At 49.6% G+C, this 15,120-nt stretch overlaps 1 protein-coding gene across 1 annotated transcript; it reads left to right on the plus strand.

Moving 5' to 3' along the window:
- Window positions 1-784: 784 nt before the first annotated feature.
- QPRT (quinolinate phosphoribosyltransferase) lies at window positions 785-13,965 on the plus strand. Its single transcript, XM_065892881.1, has 4 exons — window positions 785-841; window positions 12,151-12,686; window positions 13,262-13,393; window positions 13,473-13,965. The coding sequence occupies exons 1-4, from the start codon at window positions 829-831 to the stop codon at window positions 13,689-13,691; spliced, it is 900 nt and encodes a 299-aa protein (XP_065748953.1). The 5' UTR covers window positions 785-828; the 3' UTR covers window positions 13,692-13,965.
- Window positions 13,966-15,120: the final 1,155 nt, after the last annotated feature.

Genomic DNA, 15,120 nt, shown 5'->3' on the forward strand with positions numbered 1-15,120 from the left:
GACCTGGACTAGAGTGAGGCAAGCAAGGCAGTAAGGTGTAAAATGGAGCTTGAGAGTGAGGCCTTCTTCAGTTTTGTGCCCCAGGACCCTTGCTTGCCTCACCCAAGTCCAAGTCCTGGCAGGGTCACATGCTGCAGAGGCAGAAATGGGAGAAGGCTGGGAAGAGGCCAGTGTCTGGCAATCAGTGGACTTTAGCAAGTGGTTCTGATGAAGAACTGGAGTCCCCAGCACTTCTGGGACAGGAACTTGCCTGAAGTCACAGTACAATAATTGGCAGTTTCCTGGTTTTCTTGTTCAGAAGCCCAGCTCTGATCTGCTCAGGGCCCTTAAAGTACCTTGGGAAGAAGGAAGAGAAGGAAAGTGGCTTTTTGTTGAGTTTCTACTCTGTGTCACCCACAGAGTTTTTTCACTTGATTCTCAGTTGAAGCCATGAGGTTGGTATTATCCCATTTTACAGCTAAGGAAATGGAGGCGCAGAAAAAGGTAAAGAAGTATTTGAGATCAAAAAGCAGGGAAGTAGGATTTCCCCAGTGCACCATCAAAAATGCTCTCCAGCCATCACAGGGAGCACACCCTGGGGCAGGGTCAAGGAGGCTGGGTGAGTGGAGAGAACAGGGCCGAGGCTCAGAGAGGAGAGGACTTCTGAGTTATATGACTGAGTGTCCTGGAGGCCAGAGGGAGCCCCAGAGAACCAGGGCAGGGCCGGTCAGGGCTGGTCAGACCGGCCCCTCCCCCTCCCCCTCCCGCCCCACCCCCTCCCCCAGTCTCCGGCCTCTCCAAACACTAGACGGAGCTGTGGGCACACCAGTCGGCCAGCTCCAGGCTGTCATGGACCCTGAAGGTAAAGAAGCCTCCCAGACCTCTCTCCCCTGTATCCTTACATCACCACCTGCCCCTCTCCTGCCCATCACCCATCCCGTCTTATCTCCGTCCCCATCCCCCACCTTCCCCAAGTCTTCGCTGGTCTCTAACTACTCTCTTACCCCTCCCCCATCTCCCTCCAACCTCTCTGAACCCAAGCACTCCTTTCTGCCCTGCAAAGACCTCTTCTCACTCTTCTTTATCCTTCTACGATAGGTTCCCAAGTGAGCTCTGGGGAAGAAAGGGGCTTGAGCCCTAGGAAATTCAGGGGTGGCCTGGAGTAGGCCACATCTCCTGGGGACTGAAGTGGCCGGGCAGTGGGAGGCTGGACCTGGAGCAGCTCTGGACTTTGCCCCTCACTAGCAGCTCTGGAGGAGTGAGGCAAAGTCCTGTCCCATCTGCCTCGGGGTGGGGGAAGGGAGCCTGAGTCCTGTGACCCCTGTGATTCCTGTGCATGTGGGGAGTGACATTGTGAAGGAGGCTGGATGCAGGATGATACACGCCAGGCTCTGGAGTCAAAAGGCTCCTGTTTGAATCCCAGCTCCACCAGGAACAGACTGTGTGTTCTTGAGCAAGTCACTTGATGTCTCAGAGCCTCACTTCCTTGTACTGCAATATCTGCAAAATGACAATAATAGTTCCCTGCTCACCAGGTTGGGGATGTGGGCGGGCGGGAAATGACATGAGCATGGAGGGCTCCCTGCAGTTCCACATTCCCCTCCCTGGGCTTCTCCTTCCCCAGCTCTGACCTTCCTCCCCTGGTCTAGGGCTTCTGCTGGCCCCATACCCAGCCCTTCTGGCTTGGCCGTGGAACCAGCTTTTGGGGGTCCAGACTACTTCTTGGTTTAGAAATGCTCTCAGAGTCAGAGCCTGGGTTCAAGTCCCGTCCCTGCCACCTGCTAGTTGTGTGACCTCAGACAAGATGCTTAGCCTCGCTGTGCCTCGGTTTCCTCATTGATCAGGTGAAAGCAGTGTCTTCCCTTGGGTTGTGGTGAGGATGAAATGAGATCACACACGTCAAGCGGCTGGCACAGAAATCACTCAGTAGTTATGCTGGAGTCACATCCATCACTCCAGTCTGCCTCTCCAGTCCTGAACCTGCCCCAGGTTCCAGTTCCATTTTGGGGACATGTCCCTGGCGTGTCAAAATCAAAGTCCTCCCCTACGCCAGTTCCGTTTCTATTCGTGCCTCACCAGCCTCCTACTCGGACTGGAAACCTCAGGGTCACCTTTGACAGCTCAGTCTCCCTCGAACCCCAATATCCAGACAGTTGCTGCATCTATGGATTTACCTCCACGTCTTTCTGCTCCCACCTCCCTCTGACGGAGCCTTCCTCTGCCTGGCAGCCTTCACGCACGTGATGACACTGATGTTTAACTCTGGGCCAGGCCAGCAGTGTCGGCTCTGGGATCACTGACCTGCGGGAATTAAACCAGGAGGGAGTAGTCGAGTCAGGGGGTGAGGCAAAGGCTGGGGACGTGGGGCAAAGGAGGGGCGAGGACAGAGTTGGGGCAGAAGCAGATGGCAGGCTGGGGGCCAAGGTGTGAGGGGGCGGGGCCGGGTCTGGAGGCATGGTGTGCAGGGAGCGGTCCCCTTACAGATGCCCTGCCCTTACATTTTACCGGGACTCACTGCTTCCTGGTCCAGGCTGTTGCAACAGCCTTGCAACTTATATCTTTCAAAAACGCTAGGCACAACTTAAACATTTAAACTCACAAGTGCATTTTTGATCAAGTGACTTCTGATCAAAAGTCTTACGGATTTTCCATTGCTTATTGAATGAGAACCTAACTGTTTCCTATCATTCAGGGCCTGCTCAGTCTGGCCCCGTCCTACCACTCAGCCCTCTCTCTCGCTACCCTCCACGTGCAACTTCACCGACATATACCCCAGGCCTCCCACTGCTGGGCCTTTGCTCTCTCCCATTCTCTCTGCTTGGGGGGCCTTCCTCTCACCTGTCCAATGCCAGCCTATTCTCAGAGCCAACCTTCCTGAGTCTTCTCTTACTGCTCTTGTATCTTAACGACAGGTCATCTCTCCTTGCTCTGAAACCCTATAGGTCATTTTACCACTTGTGTGATGGGCAATCGCATCTGGCTCTATTTGGAGGTCATTTCTCCTCTCTAGGGAGAGAAGGGGAAAAGGAAAGAACATTTATCTGGAAGCTGGGGTGCTAACCAGCCTCTGTCTCCCTCTGGTGTTTGCCAAATGGATCAACAAATAAATAGATGGGAGAACAAAATTGCCGCAAGTCAGACACCTGGGTTCAAAGGCATCTGGCTGGGCATTGGCTCAGGCACTTGACATGAATCACCCATTCCCTCCTCGTTGTAGCCCTGTGACTTCCTCATGAAACTGACTCTCAGAGAGGTTAGGAAATTGCCTAGCGTCACCCAGCATGTAGGTGATGGAGCTGGGATTCAAACCAGGCGTTTCTGAACCCTCAACCCAAGCTCTTCCTACTACACCAGGGACAGAGCCCTGGATTCTTGGGTGTGGCTTGTAGAGCTCTGTGAATAGTGATATAATAAATATATAATAATTTTAAGTATAATTTTGTGCTCAGTGTGGTGAGGTTGGGTACATGAGGGGACTCTGGGGCCAGCCCGCCTAGACTTATGATCTTGCCTCCACACTTCCCAGCTGTGTGAACTTTGGGCAAATTACTTGCTTCTTCAGTGCCTCAGTTTCCTTATCTGTAAAATGGAGATAATAATGGTACCTCCTTATGAGGGTTGTTGTGAGGATTAAATGTGTTAATATATAGAATATGCTGGGAACAGTGCTTGGGAAGGACCATAAAAGTGTTAGCTGTTATTATTATTACACACGATGTCACTCTAGATTCTGTTATAGACAAGTGGTAGCAGGCACCAGAGTTGGGTTTTTTTTTTTTGCGGTACGCAGGCCTCTCACTGTTGTGGCCTCTGCCGTTGAGGAGTACAGGCTGTGGACGCGCAGGCTCAGCGGCCATAGCTCACGGGCCCAGCCGCTCTGCGGCATGTGGGATCTTCCCGGACTGGGGCACGAACCCGTGTCTCCGGCATCGGCAGGCGGATTCTCAACCACTGCACCACCAGGGAAGCCCGGCACCAGAGTTTTAAGAAAAACTTATAAAGGCAAAACCTTTAAAACTGACGTCTATCTATTTAATTTTTTTTCCTGTAAATTGGGGAAAACAATCATTACTTGGTTTTAGCTGGAACACTTTGTCAGCCTCGTATAACATCACTGTTGCTGCAAGCACAGGCCACATGGTTACACGTGGTTACACATCAAATTAAGAACAAAAACTTGTGATAATTTGTTTTAGGTGCATTTGCAGACCCTGACTTTGTGCCCGCCCATCAAAGGCATGAATGAGTGTTTATTAAATGACTGAAGGAAAGATGCAGAGATGGAAGTTCTGATTCTGGCCCAGTCTCTCCCGGTACAGAGACACTGGCCAGTTAGGGCAATATAGAAACACAGTAAAAGTCAGTCAACAATCCAGACAAGAACGGCACAAGTGCCAGTGGGGGAAAATGTCTTCAAATATTCTGCCAGAGTCAGTTTATCTATATCGTTTTACATTATTTGTAAAGAGACAAATGCAGGAAATTTCCAGATGCTTTTCCCTCAAAAACAGAGGCACCAATTTTAATAAAATTTAATAAATTAAATTTAATAAAATTCTGGAATAACCAATTAAGAAAGGATTGCCTCGAGAGATCAAGGTTATACCCCACAGGGTAACACTGTAATCTCTGAAGTCCAGGCATCTTGAGAGAATATTTACATATAACAACGGCAAGAATAAAAAGGGGACAGGGCGTTACAGCTGTTTCCTCTGTGCAGCCACTTCTCCTCAGGCAGCTGCAAAAACAGCCCCACTCCTCTCTGCAGTTCCTTTCGCGACAGTGGCTAATTAGGAGAGCCCTTATTTTCAAAGCTACCCACAGGAATCCCTTTTGTTGGAAATGCACGAGAGAGTTGGGGCCTAAAGAAAACCAGATGTATTTATTTTTCACGAACATTCTGCATTTACAATAGGCGATCAGAACAGCTGATCTTGCCTAAGTGGGCAAGAGAGTAACCCGTGGGTGAAGGCTGTGTGGTTCTAAAACCACCTTCTGTGTGTGGACAGGGAAGACCAGGGTCCACGTCAATCATTTTCTTTTCTCTTTTTCTTTAATGTTTTGAATGGTTTGTTTTTTTGCCTCGCTGCATGGCCTGTGGGATCTCAGTTCCCCAACCAGGGATCGAACCCGTGCCTCCTGCAGGGAAAGCACAGAGTCCTGACCACTGGATGGCCAGGGAATTCCCATTTTCTAGCTCTGCTCTTTAGGTAATTTCCCTTTGCATTTCTGAGCCTAGGTTCTCTGCCTACAAATGGCCTTTACCATGAAGAAGGACAGGTGGGATTTGTGACATTGTATATATAGCAAGTGCCCGGCATCTGGTAGGCACCAGTGTATGGTAGCTATTGTTCTCTTCCTGCGGTTCAGAAGCTCTCAACTCTGCTACAAATTAGAATTAAATTACCACATTCCAGACCAGTTATATCAGAATCTCTGTGGGTGGGACCCAGACATTGCATTTGGCAAGCCTCTCCAGATAATTCCATTGTGTAGTCAAGGTTGAGAATCACTGCTCTATTCATCCTAAAAACACTTTCCTTGGGACTTCCCTGGTGGTCCAGTGGTTAAGACCCCATATTTCCAATGCAGGGGGCGTGGGTTCTATCCCTTTTCAAGGAACTAAGATCCCGCATGGCATGCGGTGTGGCTGAAAAAAACAAAACAAAACAAAAAACTTTCCTTCACCCTATCTTAAGTGAGGGCCCTCTCTCTCCTTTTCTTATTTACCTATTTATTTTACTTTTTTATTATAGAGAATTTCAAACATACACAAAAATAGACAGAAAAGTATGATGAATCCTCATGTACCCATCATCCAGCTTCAACAACCACCAAATTTTGGCCAAGCCAGTCCCATCCATACCTTTGTTTTTCTTTTCTTTTTTTTTTTGGCTGCGCCACACGGCTTGCGGGATCTTAGTTCCTCAACCAGGGATCAAACCTGTGCCCCCTGAAGTGGAAGCATGGATTCTTAACCACTGGACTGTCAGGGATGTCCCCACACCCTTTCTAATTTCTACCTTCCAAGATTACCTTAAAGTAAAACCAGCTGTCAAGTCTCTTCATACATAAACATCTCAGTATTTTAATATTTTTAATTATTTTTAAAAGATAAGGACTTTTAAAAATTAATTAATTATTGGCTGCATTGGGTCTTTTTTAAAAATTTTAATTTAATTTTAATTTATTTTATTTTTGGCTGAGTTGGGTCTTCGTTGTTGCGCGCGGGCTTTCTCTAGTTGCCGCGAGCGGGGGCTACAGTTCGTTGCAGTACGCGGGCTTCTTATTGTGGTGGCTTCTCTTTGTTGTGTAGCACGGGTGTTAGGCGCTCGGGCTTCAGTAGTTGTGGCACGTGGGCTCCTTAGTTGTGGCTCGTGGGCTCTAGAGCACAGGCTCAGTAGTTGTGGCGCACGGGCTTAGTTGCTCCGCGGCATGTGGAATCTTCCCGGGCCAGGGCTCGAATCCATGTCCCCTGCATCGGCAAGCGGATTCTTAACCACCGCGCCACCAGGGAAGGCCCAGGACTTTTCTTTTTTTCACAACCATAACCCACTTCAAAAAAATGTCCTTAATGTTACCAAATACCCAGTCGGCATTCAGATTTTCAGTTGTTTCATAAAAGTTCTAATTTGGTTTCAATTTGTTTGTTTGAAGTAGTGTCCAAATAAGATCCATACATTAGTTTTTCCCCAGCTCTGCCGCTGGTTACTATGCATTTTCGACTCTTTTAATCTTTTGTTTTCCTTGCAATGTATGTGTTGAAGAAATTAGGTTATCTTCTGGAGAGTTTCCTATGGTTGTATCCCCGTGGTATAGTTTAACATGTTCCTCTGTCTTCTGGTTTTCTTGTAATTGGTGGTTGCGTCTAGAAGTCTGATCTGACTCCGGTTCAGCTGTTTTGGCAAGAGGATTGCATAGGTCGGGGGATGTTCCATCAGGAGCGCCTAGTATCTGGTTGTCTTTCTTCTGATGTTGGCTTTTGATCCAATACCTGGATTCACTGGGTTATTAGGGCTGCAAAATAGTTTCCTGCCTTTTGGCAGAGCATTGGTTCTTGTTCGTTTGTTCAAGTGGACAATTCAAAGCTTTTTAGTAAATTTACTGAGTTTATGCCACCATCATCATAGGCCATTTCCATCACCCCAGTAAGATCCCACGTCATTTAATTTCCAGCCGCAGACCACCACTATTCTGATGTCTGTCTCTCTTAATTTGCCTTTTCTGGATGTTTCTTATAAACGGAGGGATACAACATATGGTCTTGCGTGAGCATTGGTTGTTAACCTTTCTGTGCATCTGAATCCCAGGTGGAGCATCTCCAAAACCTGGATGCCCGGGAACCACCCCGGAAAGATTCTGATTCAGTTGATCTGGAATGCACCTGAGCAGCAGAGTTCAAAAAGCTCCGCAGGTGATTCCAACGTGCAGCCCAGGCAGGGGGCCCTGCTTTCTCAGCTTCTGCAGAGAGGAGCTGTCCATACCCCTCCCCCACTTCCTCACCTCCTGTCTGTTCCTTGACCATGACAATGTGGCTTCTGCCCCTACCACAAGGCATTAAGACTGCCCTGGCGAAGCCCTCCCAGGGGCTAAGTACAATGCTCACTTTCAGCCTTCTTTCTTCTTCTTCTTTTTTTCCTCTCAGCCTTTCTTCTGCTTTGCTTCTGCTCACACCCTAATTGCAGCCCTCTTCTCCTTCCAGACCTCCACTCCCTCCTGGTGGGACTTCTGTTTTTGACAGCCACGCCTCTGTGTGACATTCAAATCCTGGCGTTTCCCACAGCCCTCCTCTTTCACCCTGCCCTGGTGATCTTACCCACTCAGTGACCATCTGCACGCGCTGGTGGCTCCAATTTCTCCATTCCTCACCCACAAATCTCCTCTGAACTCCAGAACCTTCTTCTACCTGTCCTCTGTGCACAGCCACCCACGTTTCCTGATGGCATCTCGACCTTAACAACTGCAAGACCAAAGGCATTCTGTTTATTTATTTATTTATTGGCGACACTGCGTGGCTTGCAGGATCTTAGTTCCCCGACCAGGGATCGAACCCGCGCCCCTGGCAGTGGAAGCATGGAGTCCTAACCACTGGACCTCCGGGAAATTCCCCCAAAGTCATTCTTTTTCCCCAGCTCTGCCGCTCTGTCATACGCTCTGACCCACCCGGAGATCCAGTTTCTGTACCTGTAAAATGGGAATGAGCCTCTGTGGTGAGTTCCAAACGAGAGAGCGTCAGGGAGCTGAGGTGCCGTCGACTGGCCATCACAGGGGCGCAGCCTGTGTGGGTTGCTGCCGAACCCCTCCTCCTCCCCAGCCTACCCTGAACAATCCCTTATGTCAGTTTTCAGCTACCCAGGATGGAAACCCCAGGCTTCTACGTCGTATTAGCTGCCAATTCCAGTAGATTCTACCTTAGAAAAAACTCTCCCATTTGCCCCGGCTTGCTCTTCCTTTGGTTACTGCCCCAATTTGGGCCTTCATCAGTTTCTGTCTGGCCAACCGCCCCAGCCTCCTTTTGTCTCCCAGCCCATCTCCATTTGGTGGCCGAAGTGACCTTTCTAGAACAAAATCATAATCATATCATTCCCTCATTTAAAATTCTGTGATTGCTCCCAGGCTCTGTCCAAATTCCTCAGGTAATTGGTTTAGTCCCTTTTTCACTCTGGCCTCAGGCCCGAGACATTTCTCCCTTGAATCCTACTCAGCACCCCGTCACCTCCTCGCTCTATTTTCTTGCTTTTGAACCTTGAACACGTGCTGTTTCAGTCCGAAACGTCTTGCCCTCCCTCCTCCCCACTCCCCCACCCCTGCCTGGCAAACATTACTCATCCTTCAAGGCCACTAAAACTTCCCCCTTCCCCAGGGACATTTAGTCATTTCTTCCTCTTTGCTCCCACGACTCTTGGTAAATACTTCAGTCATCTCACCAGCAAACACACCTATAATGTTCCTGAAGGCTTTGCAAATATTAACTCCCTTAATTTTCATAACAAGCCTATGAGGTGATCAGTGTTACTATCCTCGTTACAGTTGGGACAATGAAGGCCCCTGATAGGTTGAGTCTCTTGCCCAAGATCACTTAGCTAAAAGTGACAGAGGCAGTATCGGAACCCAGGCCAAGTGGCCCCGGAGTCTGGGCTGTGATTCCACAGCGCGTCCTCTCTGCTCAGAGAACTATCATCAAACACTTAGTATTAAACTAAACAATATGAAATTGCCAATATTTGACCATTGACCTATACAAGCAGCACATTTGTCTTTGTCTGGGTCAGCGTGCTAGGCACTTGGGATACAGCAGAAAACTCAGTGGACATTTTGGCCCCAGACAGAAAACACCAGCAGAGGATGACATTGGGGGATGAACAAGGAGCTGGGTGAGCATGTGACCTGATTTAGGAGGTCTGTGAGAGCACCCGGCTGAGGAAGTGATATCTAAGAGAAGGTCTGAAGTTGAGTGAGAGGTGAAGAGGCAGTTTGGGGTGAGGGTGAGGAAAGGGACTTCTAGGAGAAGGCTCAGCCTTGGAACAGTATAAGCGAAGGCCTGAAAGCTAAGAGAAAGAGCTGCTCTCTTTGTCACCTAGCAATGAAGACCTGGCACAGAGCAGGTGCTCAACAAGGATTTGTCCAAAGAATCAATGAAAAATGGAAAGAAGTCAAGAGAGCTGGCGCTAATACAATGAAAGTGAGGCTTTAAGCAGGAGAGCGATCCGCTTAAATTTCCTTTTCCTATGGTTTGATTTTAAAGTCAGGTTTAATGAGGTATAACCACAGACAGTAAAATTCACCCTTTTCTGTGTAAAGCTTTATGAGTCTTGACAAATGCGTCAGTGTTATAGCCACCATCACAGACGAGATCTAGACTAGTTCAATCACATCCCAAAACTTGTTGCTGCCCCCTTTGCGGCCAGCCCCTCTGCTCCCCCCTCCCCAGGCAGCCACTAGTCTGTTCTCTGTTGCTATCTTTTTTTTTTTTCTTCCAGAATATAGTCATATAGATGGACACAAATAGCATGTCACCTTTTGAATCTGGCTTCATAGAATAATACATTTGAGATGTGTGCCTATTGGGTATATCAATAGTTGGTTCCTTTTTTTTTATTGCCAAGTAGAATTCTACTGTATACATGCATCACAGTTTTTGTTTATCCAATACTCACCAGTCCAAGGATTCAAATTCACTTTAAAAGCAAACAGTGAATCTAAAAAAAAAAAAAAAAAAAAAAAGAGTGGATATATGTATATGTATAACTGATTTACTTTGCTGTACACCTGAAACTCACACAACATGTGAATCAAATATACTCCAGTAAAAATTTTAAAAAAAATAGCAAACATCACGACACCTGGTCTGAATGGAGTGGGGGCCTTTGCATCCATCTCTGCTGTTCGTTCGCTGGCCTTTTGCCTGGCAGGACCGCGAACGGTGGAGGCAGGGACTATATTTTTCTCCCTATCACCGACTTTGTCCTTAGCATCTGGCCCACAGCTGGCTCTGTGTGAGAACGAAAGCCACGTGGGGCAGCTGTGGGCGGGAACTTTGGGGAGGAGGGTCAGGTGCGATAACTGAGGTCTGTGGCTGCTGGTGGGGGACAGGCTCTTGTCTTTGGGGAAGAAGGGCTGGACAAGAAGGGCCCTCCTTCTGCGAGTAGAGCAAGCCAGAATGTCTGGCCTTAACTTCAGCTTGGAGCAAAAGTGGGGGAAACAAAACTAAACAAAATAATACCCCTTCACATGCTATCGAATTGTTTACCCCTCCACCTATGGCACCGCCCACGAGACTGCAGGTCTTCTCTTGGCCGACAGATGGCGATGTCGCACTGCGCCTGAGTTCGGCCTCTGCGGTCACCCCATTCATTTCAACAGAGGCAGCGGTCCATCAACGTGGCACGCCGGCGGGAAGGACCTCAGAGACCGCCTTGTCCTTAACACTTATTTTACAGGCAAAGGGCTCACCCACACTCCTGAAGCTCTGTCTCGCAGAGCAGGGGCTCAAACCCAATTTCCCCGTGCTCTTTCCTTCTTATACAACCCCATCTCTAGAGAGGTGACAGTTTTTTTAAACATCAGGTGAAGGAGAGGTTTTCAAGCTAGAGGGCAAAGGTGGAGGAACAGATGTCCATGGCCACAAGGCCTGGCCAGTCTCGCTCTGCTGTCAATATGCTGTGCGACCTCAGCTGACTTGCCTTTCTTCTCTGGTCCTCAGTCTCCACATCTGTAAAAAGCTGAACTTCCAGCTTTAAAATTCTTGGTGCTGTAGAGAAGGCAGGGATGGGAAAGACACACAGCTTACATTCTCCTGGGGGCTTCAGCTAGTAAATAACTGATCCTTCTATGCAAGGCAGACGGAAAGTCAAGAGTGGCTTTTAAAATTTATTTTTTATTCGTTTTAAAATAAATTTTATTTATTTATGTATGTATGTATGTACGTATTGTCTGCGTCGGGTCTTCCTTGCTGCGCTTGGGCTTTCTCTAGATGTGGCGAGCGGGGGCTACTCTTCGTTGTAGTGCGCAGGCTTCTCATTGCAGTGGCTTCTTTTGTTGTGAGCATGCGCTCTAGGCGCGCGGGCTTCAGTAGTTGTGGCGCGTGGGCTCAGTAGTTATGGCGCGTGGCCTCTAGAGCTCAGGCTCAGTAGTTGTGGCGCATGGGCTTAGTTGCCCCACAGCATGTGGGATCTTCCCAGACCAGGGCTCGAACCCGTGTCTCCTGCATTGGCAGGCAGATTCTTAACCACTGCGCCATCAGGGAAGCCCAGAGTGGCTTTTAGGTGGCTGCATTTCTCTTCCACTGGTGAATAGCTGTTGGTCTAGCACTAGGTTTACCAGATAAATTACAGGGCACTCGGTTAAATTTGAATTTCAGATAACTGACAGATAATTTTAAGAATAAGTATGTTCTAAATATAGCCTAGAATATATTTATACTAAAAGAGCTTTGATGTTTGTCGGAAATTTAAATTTAACTAGGTGTCCTATATTTTTATTTGGCCAACTGACAACCTGGTTCAGCTCACAAGGCCCACCCAGTGCCTCAGCCCCTCTCCTGGAACCCCCAGGTCTTCACCCTGATTGGCTAGTGCCCGATTCAGCCTGTTGTTAGGTATTTTGACAATCATCCCTGACTACCAGAAAGGCAGCCAAAATGTAACACTGCTCTCCTTTTTTCCCTCCTAGGCCTGGCACTCCTGCTGCCCCCTGCCACTCTGGCCACCTTGGCAGAAAGCTGGCTTCGAGAGGACTGCCCAGGCCTCAACCACATGGCCTTGGTCACGGGGGCAGCCTCCTCACAGGCGGTGCTGTGGGCCAAGTCCCCCGGAGTGCTGGCTGGGAGGCCCTTCTTTGATGCCATCTTTGCCCAAGTCAACTGCCAGGTCTCCTGGCTCCTCCCCGAGGGATCAAAGCTGGTGCCTGTGGCCAAGGTGGCTGAGGTCCGGGGCCCTGCCCACTGCCTGCTGCTGGGGGAGCGGGTGGCTCTTAATATGTTGGCCCGCTGCAGTGGAGTTGCCAGCGCTGCCGCTGCTGCTGTGGAGACCGCCAGGGGGACCGGCTGGGCCGGGCACGTGGCAGGCACGAGGAAGACGACGCCAGGCTTCCGGCTGGTGGAGAAGTATGGGCTCCTAGTGGGCGGGGCCGCCTCCCACCGCTACGACTTGGGAGGGCTGGTGATGGTGAAGGACAACCACGTCGTGGCAGCTGGTGGTGTGGAAAAGGTGTCTGTCTGTCCAGCTGAGCCCCTGCCCTGGCCCTGTTCCAGCCACCCTGCCAGCATTGCCCTTCCCTCTACCAGGGACCCCCAACCACCCCCTGGCAAATAGTGATGGCCTGGGAGTTGGGGCATGCAAGACTCCTTGACCCCTCAGTGGTTCCATCTGTAAAATGAACGGTTGGACTTGCTTCTTCACCAGCGTTCTTCTGCTGGTCGGTATGATATTCAAGGGAAAAGGACGAACTATTGGGAACCCAGTGTTGGGCAGGTCACTCTAGCTCCCTGGACCTGTTTCCCGTCTATGAAAATGTTCTTGAAGACCCTTTCCAGTCTTAATGTTCTGAGTCAATTGAACTCAGGTCCAAATGCCAAATAGTGCTGGATTTGGCCATTTTCTTAACCCACAAAAGTGGTAATTTCACTTGGTTTCACCTAATATGCAAGAAGCCATTTCGATGCCTGGTTTCCTCATTAACCCCAAGCTCGTTATCCATCTGGAGCCTCTCGAATGCCAGTCCCAGCTCACTTGCCCAGGGCTGGCTGCCACCCGTTCTCACTCTCACCCTTGCCACCTGACAGGCGGTGAGGGGGGCCCGGCAGGCGGCCGACTTCTCCCTGAAGGTGGAGGTCGAGTGCAGCAGCCTGCAGGAGGCTGCGGAGGCGGCTGAGGCAGGAGCAGACCTCGTCTTGCTGGACAACTTCAGGCCTGAGGTGAGGCGGCGTCTGCTTCCTGGGAAGGGGAAGGGTCTGGGGCGGGGGCTTTCACCTCTCGCTGGCTTGCGTCCCACAGGAGCTGCACCCCACGGCCGCGGCGCTGAAGGCCCGGTTCCCGAACGTGGGCGTGGAGGCGAGCGGAGGCATCACGCTGGACAGCCTCCCTCAGTTCTGTGGGCCCCATATCGATGTCATCTCTTTGGGGATGCTGACCCAGGCTGCCCCGGCCCTCGATTTCTCCCTCAAGCTGTTTGCCGAAGGGGCCACTCCAGTGCCCTACGCCCGCTGCTCCTAAAGCCAAGGAGGCTACGCTGGCAGTGGGATAACACGGTTTTGTGCAACTCTCGCGATTTCACTTCTTCAAGTCCAGTGGCCAACAGAACACTCTCAAGTTAGCCTGGGCTAAAGTCCCACTCTGTCATGTACTGCTTGTGGGACCTCAAAGGACTGACTTCACCTCTGCTCACCTCAGTTTCCTAATCTGTAAAATGGGTCTAGCCAACCTTATGGATTTCTTTGGATGATAATTAACGCAGAGTAAGTGCTTAGTAAATGTTAGAAATTACCATTATTGGGCTTCCCTGGTGGCACGGTGGTTAAGAATCCACCTGCCAACGCAGGGGAAACAGGTTTGAGTCCTGGTCCCACATGCCACGGGGCAACTAAGCCCGTGCGCCACAACTACTGAGCCTGTGCTCTAGAGCCTGCGAGCCACAACTACTGAGCCCACGTGCCACAACTACTGAAGCCCACGTGCCTAGAGCCCGTGCTCCACAACAATAGAAGCCACCGCAATTAGAAGCCTGCGCACCGCAACAGAGTAGCCCCCACTCGCCGCAACTAGAGAAAGCTACGCACAGCAACAAAGAACCAAAGTAGCCAAAAATAAATAAATAAAATAAAGTTATTAAAAAAAAAAGAAATTACCATCATTCATCTGTTCTAAGAAGCACTTTTTCCCCCCACACACTGAAGTCATATTTGGTGTGTGGGAACAAATTGTGTAATCAAGGGTGTCTAATGGTCACTGTCAGCCAGGCATTGGTTGTCACGTAGCCGTGTGGCCTGTGCCTGTGGCTTGTAGATCCAACATGATAACGATCTATGTGGAAAAGAACTCTTTCAACAAGTATAAAATGGAAATTGTAAGTGATAAGAAAGCACTGGTTTGACAATTTTCTTTTTGAGTAATAGTATGTGTGTTTTACAATCCATGGCATCTTATATTTGAGGATATGTGATACCCGTTTTGATGTTCATCTGGAACATTACACTTGGTCGATGCCCATGTTGTACTGGTTACTAAGTATTTCACCTCTTGCCTGTGGCTGCTGTTACCACCTTTTTGGTTGGAGGTGAGAAACCCGCTTAGTCCTCACTCCTGGGCTCCCAAACAGACTCCATCACGCATCCCTCCCAAAATGAGACCCCCATTGGGTGCTGAAGGCCCTTTAGGATTTGGTTCCATGGGGATATCATTAGTTGGGAGCGGTACAGAGCAGCTGGGGCCAGAGCCAAGGTCAGTTAGGGAGTAAGGGAGGGTGGTGGGAGTCCGTGTTCAGACATCAAACTTCCTTCCATTTTGAGTAAGGACTCAGAAGTCTAAGCAGTGGGTCTAAATCCAGTCCCCCAAATATGCATACACACACACACTCCCCTGAGGTCTTGCCCACCTGTGTGGCCCCTCCTACCCTCACCTCAAGCCTAGGGTTCGCCTCTCTCTA

Source organism: Phocoena phocoena, chromosome 15 (assembly GCF_963924675.1).
Source record: "Phocoena phocoena chromosome 15, mPhoPho1.1, whole genome shotgun sequence".
In the NCBI taxonomy this organism is placed as follows: domain Eukaryota; kingdom Metazoa; phylum Chordata; class Mammalia; order Artiodactyla; family Phocoenidae; genus Phocoena; species Phocoena phocoena.

Coding starts and splice junctions, on each gene's coding strand:
- QPRT (XM_065892881.1), top strand. Junction 12,687..13,261: donor CAGCTGGTGGTGTGGAAAAG/GTGTCTGTCTGT, acceptor GCCACCTGACAG/GCGGTGAGGGGGGCCCGGCA. Junction 13,394..13,472: donor TGGACAACTTCAGGCCTGAG/GTGAGGCGGCGT, acceptor TGCGTCCCACAG/GAGCTGCACCCCACGGCCGC.